This window comes from Amphiprion ocellaris, chromosome 16, assembly GCF_022539595.1.
Source record: "Amphiprion ocellaris isolate individual 3 ecotype Okinawa chromosome 16, ASM2253959v1, whole genome shotgun sequence".
NCBI classification, from domain to species: Eukaryota; Metazoa; Chordata; class Actinopteri; family Pomacentridae; genus Amphiprion; species Amphiprion ocellaris.
The window spans coordinates 30,843,717-30,865,281 of record NC_072781.1 but is presented as its reverse complement, the minus strand read 5'-3'; the positions used below and the strand labels follow the sequence as shown (position 1 = coordinate 30,865,281).

The window sequence follows — 21,565 nt, the reverse complement described above, 5'->3', positions numbered from 1 at the left end:
TTTTTGTACAAAATTATTTTAACAAATCTTTAACCAAAAAAATGTCTTTCTCTTTAACTTGCTGTGATGTCCTTTAGCTTCTCGCTGTGTGTTATTGTGTGATTTTGTGCTCACTTCTCCTCGCAGTAGGCGAACTTCATGTCCATGCTGTGTCTGCTCAGGAAGCTCCTGCTGTCCAGCGGCGTGTCGATGGTGGACGGGTGTGGGATCGGTTCGCACATCAGGACGGCGCAGGTGAGCGGCGGCTCTTTGAAGCCGCACAGCACTCGGGGAGGGCAGCTGTTGTACATCTGCAGGTGTCCGGTGCAGTGCAGCACCTGGAGGGAGCAGCGGGTGGAGAAACCAAACTCACACGGTGCAGAAGTAAAGGAGAAGGTACCAGGATGGGTGACGAATGTGGCCTTTTGTTAGCAGGAAGTGTCAGTTTTGTGAAGCTCCCTCTTTGGATGCAAACATTGGCACACATATTGTCATTTGTTTTGTGGTAATTTGTGTATCTGAGTTAATCGATGGCTGCTCAAATACCCCAATCATCATCAGAAAATGTAAAAACACACAAATTTTTCCCACAGTCCACGTTTTAATCATGTGTTGTGTACACTTCTGTCAGGCAAACTGACCAACTCTAAGCTTAAAATCATAATATTTAATTAAAAGCAATTCATTCTACATTTCTTATTTGTCTGTTCACTAAAAATAAATAGTTTGCACTGACTAGATTCGGTAAAAAAGGAAAAAATTCTGCACTTCTCGGCACAACTCTGAAACCATGAGTGACTCAACTGCAAACAACGGTCACGTGACAAAAATTCTGGGAATTTTCAGGCAGTGTTTATACAAAGCAAATAGACAAGCATGGAAACAAATAAAAAAAAACAAACAAACATGTAAGTAGTAAAACATCTATATCATGCTGAGCCACTATTTTTTCCATAACACCTGTGGGCACTAGGAAAAAATGTTTTTTTTTATTTTTGTAAAATTAATAACCAAATATAATCGACCTTTTCTTTTTCATGATTTAAGATATTATAACTGTGTCATACTGCAAGTTGCTGCACTTCATATTGCAGTGAAAAATAAGGCCACCGCGAGCAAAAATGTAACAGGAACAAAAAAATGCCTTCATAGTGATTTGGATAAATCTGTCTGTAAAGGAAGATTCCCTCAGTGGATAACTGTGTACAATCTGAGATGATGAGGATGTAAAAGGTCTACTACTATTATCTCCTATACAGCCCACTAAAATGATGTGCATGAAGAACGTGTGCAGATGTGCTGCAGCTGTTTTTACCTTCCAGCTGGCTGACTTGAGGTTGACGGTGCGTCCTCTGTTGGTCACCGTACATTTCATCCTCATGAAGAAATCTCGCTCTGAACTCAGTTCTTTGCCTTTTTTGCCAAAGCCGCTTCCTGGAAAACATAAAAACACAACAGGAAAGTGTCACTCAAACAGTCCGATCGTCTGAAGCACATGGAAGCCCAAAACAGTTTGACAGAAAGTCGACCAGAAAACCAGAAAGTTATGACAGATTTTCAACTTTCTAAACCAGTTCATGTGTCCTGTCATCAGAAAAACAAACCAAATCTCAAGTTACAATTCATATTTTATCAAAATCGCTTCATTCTAGATGACTTTTTTTTTTAAAAACAAAAAGAAAAAACAAGATTCTGTCAAAATCAAAACAATTCTGTGCTCATCAGTACTTATGACAAATATTCAGCTGAACTGTAGATTGTGTTTTATAGAGCAGAAAATGAATGGATGGAAATAAAGGTAAGAATCTAAATAGTGGCCAGAAACTGCTTGGAGTTCAGTTGGTGTTCATGTAACAATAAAATCACAAAGCAGACTTTTTCCCCCCCAACAGTACACAGCTTTCCAGCCTCATTTGACTAAATTAAAGAAAAAAAATCCTGACAGTAGCTCTACAGAAGGGGTGTCCAACATGCGGCCCGTGGGCCAAAACCGGCCCTCCAGAGGATCCAATCCGGCCCGCAGGACAACTTTGTAAATGTAAAAAATTCCAGAGAAGACATTAACTGCAGATTGTAAATTAGTAAAACTATAAATTTAAAATAATTTCTAGACCATGACAAGTTGTTTTGATCATAAAGTAAAACACTAAATTTCTCACTGTTCTTTTGTCATTTTATGTCTCATTTTTGGAATATTTTGTCTTGTTTTTGTTGTTTGTTGTCTGACTGTTGTCATTTTGTTTGTTTTTTGCTGTTTTGTGTTTCCTGTTTGTCTCGATTGTGTTTTTTGTCTTGTTTTTGTCATTTTGTTTTGCTTTATTCATTGTTGTGTACTGTTTTTGTCGTTTTGTGGTTTTTTTGTCTTGCTTGTGTTGCTTGTCTACTTTTTTGTTGTTTAAGTTTCTTGTTTTTGCCATATTTGTCTTGTTTGTGTCATTTGTGTAAATTTTTTGTCTCGTTTTTACTGTTTGTCCATTTTTTTTGTTGCTTTGTAACTTTTTTGTCAAATTTTCTCTCTTTTGTTTCATGTTGTTTGTCTCATTTTATGTCGTTTTATGTCTCATTTTGGTCATTTTGTGTGTAATTTTTGTAATATTTTGTCTTGTTTTTTGTCTGACTTTTGTCATTTTGATCATAAAGTAAAATACCATATAATTCAGTTCCAGATAACAGTGACTAAATGTTTTGTAATGTGTAAATGATAAACTGAGGCATGAAAATTGAACTTATTTTTCTTCAGAAATTTCAGGTTGTTCATGATGTTTTGTAAAAAGATAATTCCTTAAATGTGAACATTTTCAGAATGTACTTTTTTTGCACTTAAAGGAAACATTTGGAGTTGTGGTTATCTATAGGTTATCATGCTGTGATTTTACTGGTCCGGAACACTGGAGACGTCTTGACACTTTGACACCTCTGTTCTACAGCAACCATCTCAGTTCTACAACTCAGAGCTGGTCTTACAGTCTTACATAACACTTTTATCCCTTGAAATAAAAGCATAGAAATATCCTGAAAGGTCTATGCTAAAGCCTTGTGAGAACTGCTTATTATAGCTTCAAATCATAGATAATATTTAGAATTATTCTTAGTCTTGTTTTCTTTGGTGGTGAAATGAAAGAAATAAAGTCACAGCCCTTCCTTATCTCCCTTCCCGAGTGTCGGAGGAAACGCTCACGGAGGACGTGAAATTAGGCCGAGCGGTTACATCAGCGGGTCGGAGTTCAGCCTCAGAGCCCAGCGCTCAAGTGTGTGTTCTGTCGACCCACACACTCACAAGTGTGTCCTTATCTTTATATAGTTACACTTGACCAAACAGGTAACACAATAAAAGAAGGAAAACAAGTGTGTATTAATGCTTGGATGTGAGTTAAACAGAAAAAGGAGCCATAAAATGTTGCGTGTTTTGTGGTCGGAGCTGATAAGTGTTATCAACCACAGCTGTGTGTGTGTGTGTGTGTGTGTGTGTGTGTGTGTGTGTGTGTGTGTGTGTGTGTGTGCAGGAGAGTGTATTATATTCCTCATTTAAACCACAGGCTGTTATTTCTATGTCTAAGTATGAGGAAAAGTGCATGTTTTCACACCTCTGCATTGCATTTTATTTGACTTTATGCCAAAAACAAATGCAACACGCTGCGTTCAGTATCTCCACCCGATAATTCCTCGTTCCCTTTTGTCTCTCGGCGCTTCCTCGGCTTGTTGTTCTCATGCTCGCGGCTCTTATCGCCTTCCTCTTCGCCTCTGCAGACGACACTGAAATTCCAGCGCTGTATCTCCCTTTACGTTCTTCTATACGGTCTGTGACCCCGTGTTCTCATGCTTGTCCATCAGATATGGAATATTATGTAACAGCCGACATGTATGTTGTTTTTTTTGGTTTTTTCTCTCTCCATACGTTCATTTCCAGAAGCTGAGGGCGTCGAAAAGCTCTCAACTAAGCTTTACGACCTCCAAAGCTGTACGCAGGCAGAGCAACACGCCGGGAATTCCAGAGATTTACTGTTTCACAGATCTGCAAACACTGAGGACGCTCCAAGAATCTAGGAAACTATTAAAAACGTCAGTCAAGAGAGAAGTAAAACAACTTCACTTGAATCCAAACACTTTTTAATTACTTTTAAGAGTCATCATCTACTTTTTTTGTGTCATTTTTGCATCTGTGCGCTATGTTTTTGTCTCTGTCTCAGTTTTGTCATTTTTTGCAAGTTTTGTCATTTTTGCATTTTTGTGTCATTGTTGTGTCATTTTTGAACCATTTTGTTTTCTCTCTGTCATTTTCACACACATTTTGTCTCCTTTTATGTAATTTGTGCATCTTTTATTGTCATTTTTATTAATCTAAACATGATTGTGCATGAGGTTCTAGACCTATACGGCATGTTAATCCGCTGTGTTCTGACCTGCTGTCTTCAGGCTGAGGTTCTCTCTGATCTCCTCGTGGTCGCATGGATGTGTGAAGTCAAAGATGCTGTGACCAGTGAGCTCAACCTGGAAAAAAGAACAACTCCATGAAATATGAAACACGTGTTCATCCTGTTTCTGTGTTTTCTAACTTTCACACGCTTTCTCTGCAACAGCAGTATGTTTTAGGGATAAACAGAGAAAGAACTGAGCAGAGACGCTCATAAACAAACAGAAGAAAGTGTGTCATCTACAGACACACAACATAAAAGATAAATCTACTGAATGAGGAACACTTGCTCTATAATTTATAGTAAACTGAACCACCGGCATCACGAGTATTTCACACAAACACAACAAAGTCAGCTGACTGACAGTTTACATCCACGTCTGTCCTGTCTGCTGAGTTATGGTCTTCTTTAGACGCTGTTTGTGGAGGATATTTTAGGAATTTGACGCTTTATTGTCATTTTACTGCAGTACAAGACAAAAATACCACAAAAACTCAAAGGCACCACCTCAGTAAAACACATGGAAAACGAAAAGACACATCGATAAATGTGCAATATTATTCATCAGGATATTTATTGTTTTCATATTTTTATACAGTGTGCTTTCTATAATGTGGATTTATTTTGTGATCATAGTGTATATTTGTATGCTACTTTTATTTTTTATCTTTTTTTTCTACAAAGCTGACTTTGAGAAACATAAAGAATTCCAGTGTACCTATACCTTAATGTTCCCGTGCAAATGGCAATAAAATTATATCCTACAAGAAGAAATTTCCAAAAAAAACAACAGGACATTGTAAAACTTCACTAATATGTAAAACATCAATGCAGCAGAGAAGGCAGATATTATTTAGGAACATGAAGAGGTAAATAAAATCATATAAATAATATATATATAAGACAACATTTTCACCTCTTTGGCTGTAATAAATGGAAATGTTGTCTTGTATATTTATTATATAAACAATATATGTAGATATAATAATAATAAAATTATTATTATTATTATTATTATTATTATTATTATTATTATTATTATTATTATTATTATTATTATTATTAATAATAATAATAATAATAATAATAATAATAATAATACTATTTATTGTTATTTAGATTATATATATACACACACACATATATAATTTTTAGAATATAATAATACTAATAATAACATTATTATTATTCTTATTAGCAGCATTATTAATATTATTAGATATTAATATAATATCTTAAAATATTCATATATATATATAATTACATATATATTAATATAAATTCTATAATTTTTTTAAAGACTTTAAAATCCTGGAATTTTTATGTTCTTAATTATGTGATGAGTAAAACACGTCACAGCTTTAACTGAAGTTTATAATGGAATTCTATACATTACATTTGCTGAAGAACTGCACTTCAGTACAAGTTTGAAGTACCTGAGTGGTTCCGTGTTATATTAGGTTAAACTTTTACTTCTCTACATGTATCCGGCAGCTTTTTTAAGATGCAGATTTGATCTGTTGATTTTACGTCTGCTTGTGACTGTTCCTGCTTCACCAGAACTAACTGCACCAACAGCACATTTAGAGGCTCGTGTTCATCTCTGTTGTTGCCAGTCGTCTACACGTGAATGTTCCCTTCCACTCATGTACCTGCGTGAGCCCCATGAATTTGTTGATGTTCTCGGACAGGAAGATCATGTCGCCGTCTGACGTTACCACGGTGATGAAACCCTCCAGAGACTTCAGGTACAGACTGTCCATCTGTCCGTCGTCATCGTTGCTGCTGCTGTCGCTGCTGCTTCCTGGAAGAAGAAGAGGAGGCCAAGTTAAACTCCCTTCTCCTGATCAGAAATGATATCACTGTGAATCTGTTTGTGGGTCATTGTACAACTGGAGAACATTTTACATCACATTTCAAATAATCCATGTACAAAATACTAAAACAAGCAGTTATTGTGTAAATGTTCTTGTCCTGAGACTAAATTTTAAAAAGTAGGAGAAAAGAATGTTTGAAAATGTTTTTAAAAAGACCAAACAAGTCTGGAGTTCCCCCTAAAATGCCATTTTTCTCTTGTTCCACCCTCAATGACCAAACTGAATCTAAAAAGAAACAGTTAAAATGAAGTTTAAATCTCCTTTTTATGGTATATGTTTTTCATTGATGTATCTTGTAATTGCGGGAACATTTTTTTAATCAACATAATATTTTAAATAATAATTATCCTGCACGGATCATGTGTCCCACATCATGTTAGCATAACCTGTTCATGTTTTTATCATTTTCTGTCTTGTTTTTGTCATTTTGTGTCTCGTTTTTGTTGTTCAGTGTCTTGTTTTTGTCATATTGTGCCTCGTTTTTGTCATTTTGTGTCTTGTTTTGCACTTTGTGTCTTGTTTTTGTCATTTTGTGTCTTGTTTTGCACTTTGTGTCTTCTTTTTGTCATTTTGTGTCTTGCTTTTTTCGTTTTCTCTCTTGTTTTTGTTACTTTCTGTGTCGTTTGTCGTTTGGTGTCTTGTTTTTGTTGTTTACATCATCAGTTTTCCTACAGAATGTGTAGAGCAAAGCTATGTCCTCTCTTGTATTTTTCATATTTCCATGCTATCGTCAGCCTTGATTGAATGTCTCACTCTACCTCATTATCAGGATCAGACTAATTCTTTGGACTGTTTTCCATCAGTCAGTTTGTCCTCTTGGTCAGCAGTAACAGCAGCTAAATATCTAGCTTCTACTGCTGAGAAAAAGATCACATTAGCATGGATTAGCAACCCTGTTACTGTGATTAGAGTAGGGTTAGCAAACAACACAGAAAACATGGAATAAAAATGCTACCATTGATGTGGAAGCTGAACCAATCAAGCCTTTGATAGTTTATTACCTATTATTGATGAATATTGAGCAGAAAATTGTATAAGAGAGGATTCATTTTTCAAAAATTTTGAAGCTCAAATGTCCTCCAGTTCTGGAATGACCGTTGTGTTCACGCATCGGCCTTGTTTTTCTCTCTCCAAGTTTCTGGCTCGGCGACAAAACAAGCCAGCGCAGCTTCTTCCTGCGTCTCCAGATTACACCCCAAACTGGACAAGCATTGCTGCAGCAAGTGTTACGCAATTACACTCACAATCTAAACATTTACACACAGAGACTCCAGTCTGTCCAAAGTGTCTCGTTTCAGAGCTAATTGATATGAAAACCTGCCGAGGACGGAGAGTGTGTGTGTGTGTGTGTGTGTGTGTGTGTGTGTGTGTGTGTGTGTGTGTGTGTGTGTGTGTGTGTGTGTGTGTGTGTGAGGCTGAACAAAGCCCAGTAGTGGACGGGGTGGAGGGTGGGAAGCTCGCAATTCCTCCAGTGTGCTTCCCTGAGATAAGAGAGTCCAGTTCTCAAGGCTCGGGGGGTTTTGGAGCCGGGCCCAGATGGTGCTGGGCTCCCGGGGAACCCGAAGGCCCCTGGGAGCCGAGGGGGAGACTCTCGGGGTCCGGTCCAAAGACCAGCGTCCACCTTTGGCCTAAATACTTAGCTGTGATTAGCAGACGTCATTTGGACCCAGTTACACTTTTCTGCTCCGTGGTGTTCCTCGGGTTGCGTAACCGGCCCAGTTTTTAAGGAATAATGGGGAGCAGAACCGAGCGTCTGACAGATTCAGCTGCTGCTCCGATAATCATTCCCCTTCTGGCTTTCTGGCCATTTATGTTGCTGATATATTTTGCAATTTTATTTTAATTTTATGCAAGATGTACGTTTTTTCTTTGCCTTGCAAATTCTATTATATTTTGTTTAGCACAATGATTTTAGGACTTTTTTAGACTGTTTTCTTGCATATTTTTTGCTATTGTCTGTCTTATAGACACTTATTCTGGTTGATTTCAAATGCAATATGTATAGAAATTAACCTGATATGATTTGATAATATTGCATATTTCAAATCAGTGCACTTCAGACAGACTTAAGCAAACAGAGACTAAGAAAACATTTTGAAATTTTATGCCTAATGTCTTCTTATTTAATTGCTACATTTTCTTGAAAGCAAAAGCAGCAACAATGTGATGTCGGCATTTTATATCAGCCATCATCCACTGATGCTATAATTAATTCCTACATTTTAAAAAAATCGTTTAGTTTCTTTTTAATAATGGTATTTAATTTTTCAATTCTGCATGCATTCTATGAACATCAAAACTCAGAGTTGTACATTAATAAATAAAAAAAAATAATTTAATTAAATTCCAGCATCAACAGCTAAAAATATACATTGGTCACCAGCTACTTATGTCTTGACAATGTTTTCCATCTTTTTATGAAATAATGGTATTTAATTTTAAAACTCTGCATGTATTCTATGAACTTCAGCAACATTGAAACTTGGGGCTGTCCATCAATAAAATAAAATAAAATAAAATTCCAGCATCAACAGTTAAAAATACATATTGGTCACCAGCTATTTTTTTCTTTCCAATGTTTTCAGTCTTTTTAAAGTGATTTTTAAGAACAAAACAACACAGGTCAACCTGCACCAGCTAATTTAGCTTTAATAAATTGTTTTAGAATCACTCAATTTAAAGAGCCATAAATATCAAAGTCTACGTACTTAAGTAAGTGCATCTTTAATCAATTGAGGTATTTCTTTGATTTGTAAGAAAGCTATTCTTGAGTCGGTTTCAAACAGAGAACTTGAAAGGACGACGTTCAGGGTGTGGAAATAAAACCTTGATAACATCATCCAGCCTCTGATCTGGGAGGAGAAAATACAGGATGAGTTCATAGCCTCTAAATGATGTTAGGAAACAACCTGGGAGACACTAAATCTCACTATTGCAACAAAGTAGGAGTTAAAAACAGATAATGAAGCAACAATATTTATGCATATATAACATAATCATATATTTTAATATAAATTCTATAATAGTTTTTCTGTTAAGATTCTAGAATTAAAAATGAAGTTTTATATTTTTATGGATACAATGAGCTCTTCCAGCATATAACAGTATAATAATATAGAATCTTAACTTGCCATTAAGACTGTTTAGGTTGCAATAAAGTGCATTAGAGTGTTTTAGTGGTTTTCTTGGTTAAATATATTTACCATGGACTAAACTGATATTTTTTCATTCATTTGGATCTTGATTAGTTTTGGTTTTCTTTTTTGTTGCTGGTCTTTAAAATGAATCATCATATGAACATAAATATCTTGAACAATAACTAAAGATGATCCTAATAATGTCATTCTAGACACAATAAAACTAAAAAAAACTTCACTAATCCAGCTTCTGTAAGCTTCTTTTTAACTATATAATAGAGCTAAGATGTATATTCTCAGAATGGTGAGGAAGCTAATTCTCAGTTTATCCCTTTCGGATGAAAATATTTGGTAAAAAACAAACGTTTGCATGATTAATCACTGAAGTGTGGTTACATAAGAGACACAGGATTGTATGCTATTTTATGCTTCCACTGGACATTAAAGCAGGTCAGAGAATAAATGAGGAAGATATGAGAATAATATTTGATCCTCTGGTTTAGAAAAGTTTCCAAAAAGTGTTGGGACGAGTTTCCAGTCCTGCAGCTTGATTCAATAATATCTGTAATTCAGATGTTCCACAGTGTTTCTGATCCAGTGTAACCTCAGAGGGAAACACCTTTAATCACCTCTCTGAGCTCTTCAGGCTCAGAGTTACATAACCGAGGTGTTCCCTGCTTGCATATGTGCTCTCTGATGCATATGCAGCGCGTCGGTGTGTGCGGGGGCATGCATGTGAGCGTGCACGGCGGCATGTTTGGTGCCAAGGCGGTGGGGTGTTATGGCTAGCGGGGCAACGCCAGCAGCGGCCCGACGATGGGCAGAGCTCTGAGCTTCCTCTCTAATCTGAGCTGCCATCACGGAGCAATCAGACGCGACCGATAACGCTCAATCTGCCGCCGCATCTCACGGATCTCCCCCGTCCTCACCTCCCCTCTCACCCTCATTACCTCCTCCTCATCCTCCTCATCCTCCTCACTGACCTCCACATCTCCTCCTCTCTGCACACATCTGTCTGGATGTTAAGCTGCTCAGTTTTATAACCTCCGTCGTGTTGTTTGGGCGGCAGCTGATGTTTCACAAGCAGATATCTCAAAATCTTGGAATTTGAAACTGAAACTATCAGCAAGACTAGATATCACTGTGAGCTTTTTTCTTGCTTTTGTATTTTTTTTTTGTAAACCAAAATGTATTTCAAAACACACTGGCAAGTTTGTGAGACAAGAAAAGTAAAGACAGCTGCGACTTTCCAACGGTCCCTGAACTAATCATACATGGGATGCAACTGAATTTGGACTTTTAGTCTAATTTAAGCTTAAAACTGTCATATTGCATTAAAAAAACAATTTAATCTACGTCTCATTTATAAACTTGCAAAAAAATTTACATTTTGCACCATATTCTATATAAAAGGAATACATTAACCAAATCTGAGCTATAAATCATGACACTTTATTCAACGTCAGATTTAAAAATGTGCCAAAAACAAGCAATTAGCTCTAACAAGATTCTGTAAAAAACAAAAAATTCTGTGTTCCTTGGTGCACCTGTGAAGCCATTAGTGATTCAGCTGTGACCAACAGTGACGCGACAAAAATGCAGAAACTTTTAGGTTAGACAATTTCTGTTTGTGCAACTTTCCGAAGGTCCTTGAACTAATCATACATGAGATGCAGCAGAATAGAGATTTTTAATCAAATTTAAGCTTAAAACTGTCATATTGTATTAAAAAAGTCAATTTAATCTATATGTCTAGTATATAAACTTGTAAAAAAATAAACATTTTGCACCAGACTGTATAAAAAAGAAAAAATCTAAGTTATAAATCATGACACATTGAAATAATTTCATTCGACATGTCTCATTTAAAAATGTGCCAAAAACAAGCAATTAGCTCTAACAAGATTCTGCAAAACACAAAACATTCTGTGTTCCTTGGTGCACCTGTGAAGCCATTAGTGATTCAACTGCGACCAACAGTGATGCGAGAAAAATGCAGGAACTTTGAGGTTGAACTGCAGGCAGTGTTTACACAGGACCGATAGGAGACGAGTATAAAGACAAGTTTAAAATCTAATTAGTAAAATGTCTGTAGTATAAAAAGCCTTATTTTATTTCCCAGTATTTGTAAAAACTGTGAGGAACTTTGGAAAAAAATTAGGTATATGTTGATTCTATTTTTTTTCTGTTGTAAAATTAATAACCAAAGAAATTCAACATTGTTTGTTTTTCCTTTGTTTTTCTGATTTATGGCGTTATGAATGAGTTATGCTGCACAAAAGACATTTCTGAGTTATTTCTCCTTCTAGTAGTGGTTGTTCTGTTTCCACAGAGGTGCAGGACTTTATACTGTAGTGAAAAATGAGCCCACAGTGAGTAAAAATGCGCCATGAGCAGCAAATAAACTTTTTCTGTAACTTATAGCTATTTATCATAGTTTATTAATGTTAATGTGATAAATTTGGACAATTTCCTATTCAGCTTTTAAATTTTCATGTAATCTTTCTTTGTTTTTCTACTTTTAGCTGTAAAGTTCTCGGAGCCGCTGCAAAAATAAAGAAGTGATTTATTAATTCACTGATTAATGACGGTCTATTAATCAAAAGAAATGGGAAGCAGGTTTTGTTTAAGGAAGCGCTGACTGTATACATCGCCGCTTCCTCCGCGAAACAATGCAAAGCACTTCATTTAAAAAAGAATGAAAAATTCAGCAGCAATAAATAGAACATCAAAACTTACATAAGAGAAGAATGATGGCAGATTAAAATGCCAGGCGGCGGCGTAATGGTTTACAGATAAGATTCAGCTCTTGCATTAAGTGAAAGACTTTCCTGTCGCGCTGGTATTCTGTTCATACAATGAGCTGCTGAGCTGCCAGTTACTGTTCAGCTGCTTTTAAATGATACGCTGCAGATCTGGTAGAAATCCAGGTTTTCTGCACAACCAAATTAAAATGCTGCCGTTATAACAGAGCTAAAAGGTTCAGTTTAAAGAAGGCTGACATGTTTGACTTGAGGAGGTTTAAGGACAATCCTCGGCTGTGTGAACTCAACTTTTTTAATGGAAAAATAAACTTTTTTGTGTGTGTGTTTTGACCTCTGACGTTAAAGTCTCTGATCTCATGCAGAACAATAGGGCCGCCTGTTTGTTCCTCGGCTTCTAATTTTAACCGAGACGACATGAAGGAGGCCGACGAGATCCTCCTTTACCAGACAGTCGGACAAACATACCGACGGACGCGTTGATCCGTGTGATCTGAGGGGACTGGCATATTGTTTGTGGACAGAATTGGCATGTTTTTGTGCGTGCTTTGTCGTACTTGTGGCGAGCAGCTTGCGTGTGCGCAGGAAGCTGATGGCCAGCCTCATGATGGAGGCCTTATCCAGGTGGGAGCTGACGCTGTGTGGTAACGGCAGCTGATGCGCCAGCTCGTAGAAAACCTCCGTTTCTTTGCTGCGTCTGCATCGAGCCGCGTCCCGAGACTTTTCCTTACGCCGCTCCGAGCTGCTCCTGCAACAAAAACACAAACAAGGCAAGTTTTATTAGGAGTTCAATTTTTTTTACCTGGAAAAGTAGTAAAATATCTGTAAAATGGAGAGCTTGCAGCTTTTCCATGTTTTGTTCGTTTGATGATTTATGGCAGTGGTGTCAAGCTCATTTTAGTTCAGGGGTGTCCAGTTTGATCTCCTGTGGTTTGGACCAGGAAAATCACAGTATAATAACCTATAAATAACCACAACTCCACAACTTACAGATCACAGTGTTTCTACAAAGGAACAAAACATCTAGTGACAGCTATCTGGAACTGAATGATATAGTATTTTAGTTTATAATCTAAATGACAAAAAAAAAAAAATACAAAAAACAACAAATCCAAGACAAAATATTCAAAAATGAGACACAAAATGACAAAAACGAGACAGAAAACAACAAAAAATTAGACAAATGACATGAAACAAAACAAAAAAGAGACAAAATATTAGAGCAAAAAGTTACAAAGCAACAAAAAATGGACAGAAGACAGAAAAAGAGACCAAAAATTACAGAAATTACACAAATGAGACCAGACATGACAAAAGCGAGAAACAAAATTACAAAAAAAGTAGACAAACACCACAAGGTAGACAAAAAAACACATAAAACGACACAAACAATACACAAAACAACGAATAAAGCAAAACGCAAAATGATAAAAATAAGACAAAAAGCACAGGCGACAAAAAAGCGGACAAACGACAAAAACAAGACCAAAAAGTGAGAAACAAATTTCTTTTTTTATACCTGGAGATCTGTTTGCTTAGTACAGAAGTTGTTTGTTGATAATTATACTTCATATTTCCCTATTAGACAGCAGCATAGTCTGGAGACAAATTAAACCCAAAAAAAAAAGGAAATACCAAAAACACAGACAGGGAAACAGCGACAAGATAAAAATCAGCTGGTTTCCTGATGGTTTTTTTATGCTTCATGTTATAAATGTCCACATTTTTCTTCCTGGAAATCTATTTGCTCAGGTTGACCCGAGTTTGGAAGCTATTTATTGATAATTACGCTTCATATGAATGAACTCGCTGTCCGGAGTTTTCCCAGATTTCACTCTTTGACATCAACTCTGACACTGAAAGCGTCATAAAACCTCATGTGACTCGTTAAATCTGAGCTTAGTTTCACAGAGATTCTCTCAAAGGTTAAAACACAAAGAGTCCTTTAGTATAAATACAGGGAAGCGAGGGAAGTTTTCTGCCGACTCACACTGACTCTGATCATTTTAATATTCCAGCCCACACATCTAATGGAATTAATAACCTCATCGCCTCTATGACTAACTACTGTCGTCAAAATATAGTTGTGCAATGATCTAATGAAGCTACAACAAAACATCACAACGGACTGTAACAGACATTTTTTTAAAACATTTTTTTTTGCACAATTTCACTACTTATGAACTTGCTGCACTTTGCTACTACAATGAGTTTGACACCTCTCCTTTTTTCAGTTTGAAAGCTCATTTACTGCAATTTTCTGCTTTAGTTTTGCTGTAAAGTCTCAGAAGAAGAGGATTATTTAGCCTAAGATGCAGCTTAAAGTCAGCCTCATAGTTTGCCGTTGAGCTGGTTTAAGTTGCGCATCAAAAATGCTGCAGAGTCATGGAAAGAAAAATAGTTTCCGCACAAAGTACACCAGCTAAAAATACAAAAAGAAACAACACAAACATGACGTGAAACTGCTTTTTCCCTTCACCTCCCGTGTGAAAAGTTTCCATCAGCAGAATCAAATTAAAACACGTTTGTACTGTTGCAGAAACATCTCAACCAACCCTCTTTCTACTATTTAATTATTTAAATTCAATTATTTTACTATTTTTTACTTTAATGTGAACTTTGGAAACGGAGGAGGATGTTTGAAGTCCAGCAGCGGCAACACACACGAGGAAAACTGCTTTTAATAGACGGCAAAGAAACTTTAAGATGCTTAGAGACGCACAGACGGGTGATTTTTTTTTACTTTTCGGACACAAAAATACAAATATCTATTCCAGAAATCAAACTGTAATCAGAAAATCTTGTCATGGAGTCACTTTGTTTAGCAAACTTCCAACCTAAAAACATGACTAGAGGTGGGCAGATTATGTCAGCAAGCAGAAATATGCTTTGTTTTTCTGTGTTCTCGAATAAAGTGACTCATTTTCTGACAAATTTCAGTCCTCACACCATCTTGATTAGGAAATCACACGTGGAGTTTGGCTTTTGTTCACATTTATTTATCTGCGCTCTCTATACAGAATTGTACAACAACAGCAACTCAAGAATAAAGAATAAACACAAGATAAGGGTTTATAAACACTAACATGATCATAAATATAAAGTTAATGAGCCTTAAGCTGCCTATAAATCATCATTTTTAAACCTGCTGCCTTCAGAAACAAACATGCAGGAACAGTAAATTAAAGTGTAGCTGATGGTACAGTTTTAATCACACTTCTGTTCTGCTTAATTACAGCAAAAGGTGGAAAAATCAACAGATTGTTGAAAAACTAGATGTCAATGTGACATTTTGTTCACTTTATTATGAAAAGAAAAAGGAAAAGTGTTATTACTGAGGGTGTTTTGTTAAAAATAAAGCCATTAATGAATAATCTATGACTAATCAGATAAACTGTGTTTTTTTTTTTTTGTTGGTTGCCTTGTGAAGCATTTTTTAACAGATTTTTAAAAAATATTCTCTAAATAAACAGTGCTTTTGTTTTTGTTGGTATTACTATTATTTTTTTTGTCACGGTTGTTTTTGTCATTGTTTTTAAAATGGTTTATTAGAACAACAATAATTACTATTATTAAAATCATTATTGATATAATTATCATTATTGTGGATATTATTATTATAGAACTATTACAACAACAGTGAGATGATCATATCCCTGTGACATCCCATGATTTTAACATTTATTCTATATATTTTTTAGGAAATAAAACATCATTATTACTAATAATTTTAGCCTTGTTTTGTTTTAGGATAATGATACTAGCATATGTTTGATGCATTCTCACTGAAATACAAAGGAAAAAAATTGTACTTCAGTGATAAAATCCATATTTCATGTTAAAATGAGATGTTTAACCTGAAAAGAAATCCAACTTTAGAGCTATATTTTACATTTTTGCTGTTGGGATGTGAATTTCTCAGGGCCTGAGATGACCTAAAATAAAACAACAGCAGCAAGAGCGATTACCAGCAACCAGATAGTCTCTTAGACGTGACTAAAACCAAAAGAAAAAAAACGAGCTAACATGAGAAACTTCTGAACATCTCTGCTCTTCACCTCCAAGATGAAAACAACAGATTGAATTAATGACGTCATGCAGTTTATCAAAGCTGATCACTTCTCTGAAAAAACTACAACATGCAGGAGCAGAAGGGAAAAAAACTGGGACAGAGCGGCATTAAAAAACACAAAGTAAAGGAGGTTAACGGAAACGTGTGCAGGTTAAAGAGACTCACAGATATTAAATTAAATAAGCGACGAAATGCAGCGAGTTTAGAACAAACAGGTTGTGTCGCATCATTTAAAGTTCAGATATCATTTCTCTTTTTATGTTTTCAAGCTGCTACAAGGTCAAACACCAGAAAACGCCAGAATGTTTCTGTTTCCGCCCACATAGAAAGTTAAAACCCTTTGCTGTTACAAAACACAATAGTAAAATGTCAGACAAATGTCACCTGAGGGTGTTTTGGGTCCACAAATGACACACAACAGCAAATGCATTAAACAAACTACACATTACACAACTTCCACTAATATCCAGTTATTTTTACCAGATTTTTACAGTCACACCTTTTTAATTTCCTTAAACAGTTAATTATTGTACATTAACTACATCACTTTACAGGAAAATACGTGATTTCTTGCTTAATATTGGAACTAGACATGTCAAAAATAAACTGTATTTATATAGAGCTGAACCAAAAATCAGGTTTTATTGTAGTTGCATGTAAATTACAATATTTTCTTTTTTTAAAATGCATAAAACCTGCTGTGAAATGCAGAAAAACTCCATAAATAATATTGTTTATGGTCCAAAATTGAGGTCTATCAACTATATTTAACATTTTAAAAATGCAAAAAGCACTAAAACACACAAAAAAATCCCCAATAACTTGATTATATAGTTGCATTTATATGGACCAGGACAATTTTTTCAAAGGCAAATTGTAGTCCATTAAATATATTTCAGAAATCAAGGAAAAAAAATACAGTTCGAAATAATAACAACAAAAACAACAACAACAACAACAATAATAATAATAATAATAATAATAATAATAATAATAATAATAATAAAAGTTAGTTACAGATTTTTTTAAAAAATGTTGACCTGCATCATCAGTAATCAAAAATAAATAAAATTAATATAAAAAGCATGCAGTAATTTACCATTAAATGGATTGGAAGTATTTATTTAAATGCAGCAATGTATAACAAATTGTAGTTCATTAAATATATTTTAGAATTTAAGGACAAATTTTTGGTCTTAATAAAAAAGTAAAACAAACCAAAAAAAATTTATTTTTAAAAATTACACAACAAATTATATAGTAAATATCTTTAAATATACATATTTAGATGGTAGTTTTTTGGCATCAGAAATATTAAGTTTTTCATTATTTGGGGTTATAAAAGCTGTTTAAGATTGTTAGAATATGGCTGCATTTTTACATAAATCTATAAAAGTGCAGGAACATTTAATTAAATACCATCTGCATCATATTTTCTGGTATTTTTAATTTTTTTTTTAATCTCTCGTGCAGAAGTTAAATCCAGACCAGGATTGTTTTTCTGCTCTAATATTGAAAAATCACTCATGTTTTGGGCCTTTTTTCAACACTGCTTTGTTTTTTTGACTCAATTGAAGATAATCATAAAGACATTAATCATGTTTTGGCTGCCGGAGGTGAATTCTGTATGAAAATCAATGGAGCATGTTGACAGAGAACATTTCACAGGTATTTTCAATCGTTCATCTTTCAGCACCATGAAGTTCTGGATTGTTTCTGGAGGTCAGAGAGTCGGTGTTGGAAACGGGCCGAGTCGTTCTCTTTGACACATTCAATGCTCACGTTGCTCTGAGTTACAGATCAGATATGAACCTGATGACTCTGAAATCTCACTTTTACTGTCTGGATGAATCTACCAATAATGTAAGACTGATACAGATGATTGACCTGAAACCTCACGTTTTCTCCACTGTGCAGTAAAAGACATTTTAATGGAAATGTGTTAATCGTGTTGCACATTTCTATAATTTTGGACAATAAAACAAAGCATTTGGAACTGGGAAGAACTGCTTTCACCTTTTATGTTCTTTAAAGAATCTCAACTTCATTAGGTTGCACAAATTTATCAACACTTTAACCTTCTGTTAAATAGGAATAAATACTGATGTTCTTTTTCTACTGTGTTAATGCTTTTTCATGTGTAATTTAAACATTGAATATTGATTCTAAATTACTTTTACTTGGAGAATTATTTTCTTTATGCAGAGCGTGAATAAGAGTTTCATCCTCAGTTTTATTACTTCAATAAATATGAAACTATAATGAAAAAAAAACGCAAAAAACCAACAATTGTTCTCTTCACTCAGCTGTTTTCTGATTTTTTTAGTGTAATCTTTGATGAAAACTGTTCTCCTAAAGCATAAAATACACTTTTCTGCATTCAATTAAGCCAAAAGAAACATCTTGAGTCTCATTCTTTAAAAAAACAAAAAACAAGTTTGATTTTTAATAAAACACAGTAAAACTCATCCAACCCCAACTTGACACGAGCCATTGTTGTGTTGTGACATAACTGACAATAGCTTCTTAAAGGGGAATATGTTCTACTTTCTTTCCTCCTGTCTGACTTTAAACTGAACAAGGAGGCACAAAACGAGTAGATGAAAATCATCCGTTTCATCTGAACATCATCATTTTCGGTGGCTTAAATTTGAAAACCGCACAACCCAGACCTCTGAGCAACACATGAACCACACAGTCGGACGTACAAACGCACATTAAGGCAAAGATAACGTACAATTAACAGGAAAGGCAGAGCACAGAAGCTGCATTATCTTATCTCATCCAGTTGGTCCATCAGCGAGTCGTCTGCTCGTCTCTCTGAGCTTTGAACTCATTAACCTCCACTGACGATCACAGAAACCCTCATTACTGCAGAGCTGCAGACAGACAGACAGACAGACAGACAGACAGATGCCCACGGCTTCCACTTGGCCAAGCCAACTGGAAGAGTTGACTTCCAGTAGCTCCAGCGTTCGTCCTCTGTGCCACTCTGATAGTGTGCAGCTATTGTTGCTGCAGGTCCCTGCAGACTGCTTAGGATGCGAAACAATGGGAGTCTGAGCGCTGCAGCAGGGCAGCGAGTCGCTTCGTTCACGGTCACAAACAGACACGACGGGTCAGAGGTAACCGAGTGCATCTAGTCTGCACAGAAATCACTGCTTTTCTCCACCATTTCTGTAAAAAAAACTTAAAATCTGTGCAAAATAGTAAAAGTCTGACTGCAAGGGCGTTTGAAAAATATTTTAAAAACCCACCAACAAAAAGCACAAGTCAGAGGTAACTGAGTGCATCTACTCAAGAAAAAAGCCCTTATTTTTTCCCAGATAAAATCTGCACAGAGAATTCACTGCTTTTCTCCTCTATTATTGAAAAAAAACATACAAATCTGCACAAAAATGGTGAAAATCCCCCACAAATGTGTTTGTGGGGGATTGTCGCATTTATTCACATGCATGAGTCGATTTTCTTTTTTAAAATTTAGTTTTGGCAATGACATTAATGCATTTACTTTTTTCCATTTTCTTAAAAATATTTCATTAATGTTTCAATTTCTTTGAGATTTGTGTTTTTAGTGCATTTATTCATCCAGAGGAGTTAGTTTTCTATTGTTTTATTGTGTTTTTTGCATTGACATTACTGCATTATATGAAAAATCTTTCAGTAACGCTTTAAACTTCTTTAAGGTTTGCATTGTTGATGCATTTATTCACCCAGTGAAGTCGGTTTTCTGTTATTTCACATGCTTTTTTTTTTTTTTTTTTTTTTTTTTTTTTTTAGCATTTTCCTACAAATGTTTCACTAATCCTTTAAATGTCTTTCAGGTTTATGATTTCAGTGCATTTATTCACCCAGAGAAGTCAGTTTAAATTTTGTTCAATTTTCTCTTTGCATTTTTATTAATGCATTTTTTTTGCATTTCCCCCCCAAAAAAACAATCCTTAATTAATCCTTTAAATTTCTTTCAGATTTGTGCTTTTAGTGCATTTAGTCACTGACAGAAGTGATTTTTCTGTTATTTTGCATTAAATTTTTTTGCATTTTCCTAAAAATGTTTTGCTAATCCTTTAAATTTGTGTTTTTAGGGCATTTATTCACTCAGATGAGTGATTTTATCATTTTGCATTTATATTATGAGCTATAAAACTGTTTGGTGATGATTTTTACTATTTATTCACATAAATATTAAATATTTCAACGTGAGTCTGCCTGTCTGTCTTCTCACAGCAGCCACCTCCTCACTCCCAGTCATTCATAAATAATGGCGCTAATATTAAGCCGCTTCAGCTGTGGCCAGTTAGAGATATGAGAGCAGCCGGGTCTCGTGATGATTAAAAAGATCTTTGGAAGTTAACGCTCGTCCCTGGTGTCCTCTCAGCTGCCTGAGATTCTGCCCTTCAGCTTCACACTGATACACGGAGACCAACAAACAAACTGGAGGCCAAACAGACCACAAACAGCCGGGTGACCTCTGAAGACAGAAATGATCCTAACAACAAAACACGGAGACGCAGCAACATCACACGAGTCACTCTGCTTTCTGCCGCTGCCAGAAAGTGATGTAAAAGCCGAGATAACGTGCTTTGTTCTGCTCTGATTGGTTGGCACATCTTGATGCTGCTTTTAGAGCGGTGAGAATAGCAACCTGAGCCGGGCCGGTGCGGGCTGCTGGCTATTTTCATCAACCTGCACTCACGCAAACACGGCGGCCCTGAAAGGCCCTCTGCATACCTGCTGGTGTCGACAAGGATCCTGTTTTGTTATTGCAGCTCTTTAATGCGACGCTGTGGGCTCAGATTCGGGCATTAAAGCCGGCAGAAACAGCCAGACAGAAGCAGAGTGAGAGGCAGGTAGAGAATACATAGCTGGGATTCTGAAACGTCAGTGAGAGAAGTCAGACCATCACTCTAAACCACAGCTAGTCACATGTCTGGGTGGTTTAGTCTGACTCCCACTGGATGAGGAGAACTGCTTGAAATTACTCTACAGCGATGCCACTTTATTCAGGAATGAAAAATGGAATAAAAAATAAACATGGGCTCAACAGTGTGGCACGTAAAAGAAAACTGAAAAACCTTACAAATGACACGGAATCCTGATCTGCAGTGTTTTGTCAACCGTTTCTAGTGCACTTTTCATTGTGACATGCAAACTTTTCTCACCATCAGATTCTGACACGCTAATGAACTGATTTGGTTTTCTCTTTTTAGCTGGTAGTGCGAGCCTTAAAGTCCAAGCAAGTGAAAGCTAAAAAACAACACAACACTTTAATTTTACGACTAATTTCACATGAGACAATGACATTTTTGACATTTTTGTGACTACT

The 21,565-nt window shown here is 35.8% G+C and overlaps 1 protein-coding gene across 1 annotated transcript in view; it reads right to left on the bottom strand.

Annotated features, from left to right (window-relative positions):
- Positions 1 to 95: 95 nt before the first annotated feature.
- Positions 96 to 21,565, bottom strand: part of LOC129350882 (endothelial PAS domain-containing protein 1-like) — a 43,492-nt gene continuing 22,022 nt past the window's right edge. Inside the window, exons 2-6 of the mRNA XM_055018998.1 lie at positions 12,725 to 12,915; positions 6,044 to 6,195; positions 4,380 to 4,467; positions 1,295 to 1,413; positions 96 to 317 (exon numbers count right to left, since the gene is read on the bottom strand). Coding sequence (XP_054874973.1) covers positions 111 to 317; positions 1,295 to 1,413; positions 4,380 to 4,467; positions 6,044 to 6,195; positions 12,725 to 12,915 — 757 coding nt within the window. The 3' untranslated portion in view covers positions 96 to 110. The remainder of the gene's footprint in view (positions 318 to 1,294; positions 1,414 to 4,379; positions 4,468 to 6,043; positions 6,196 to 12,724; positions 12,916 to 21,565) is intronic.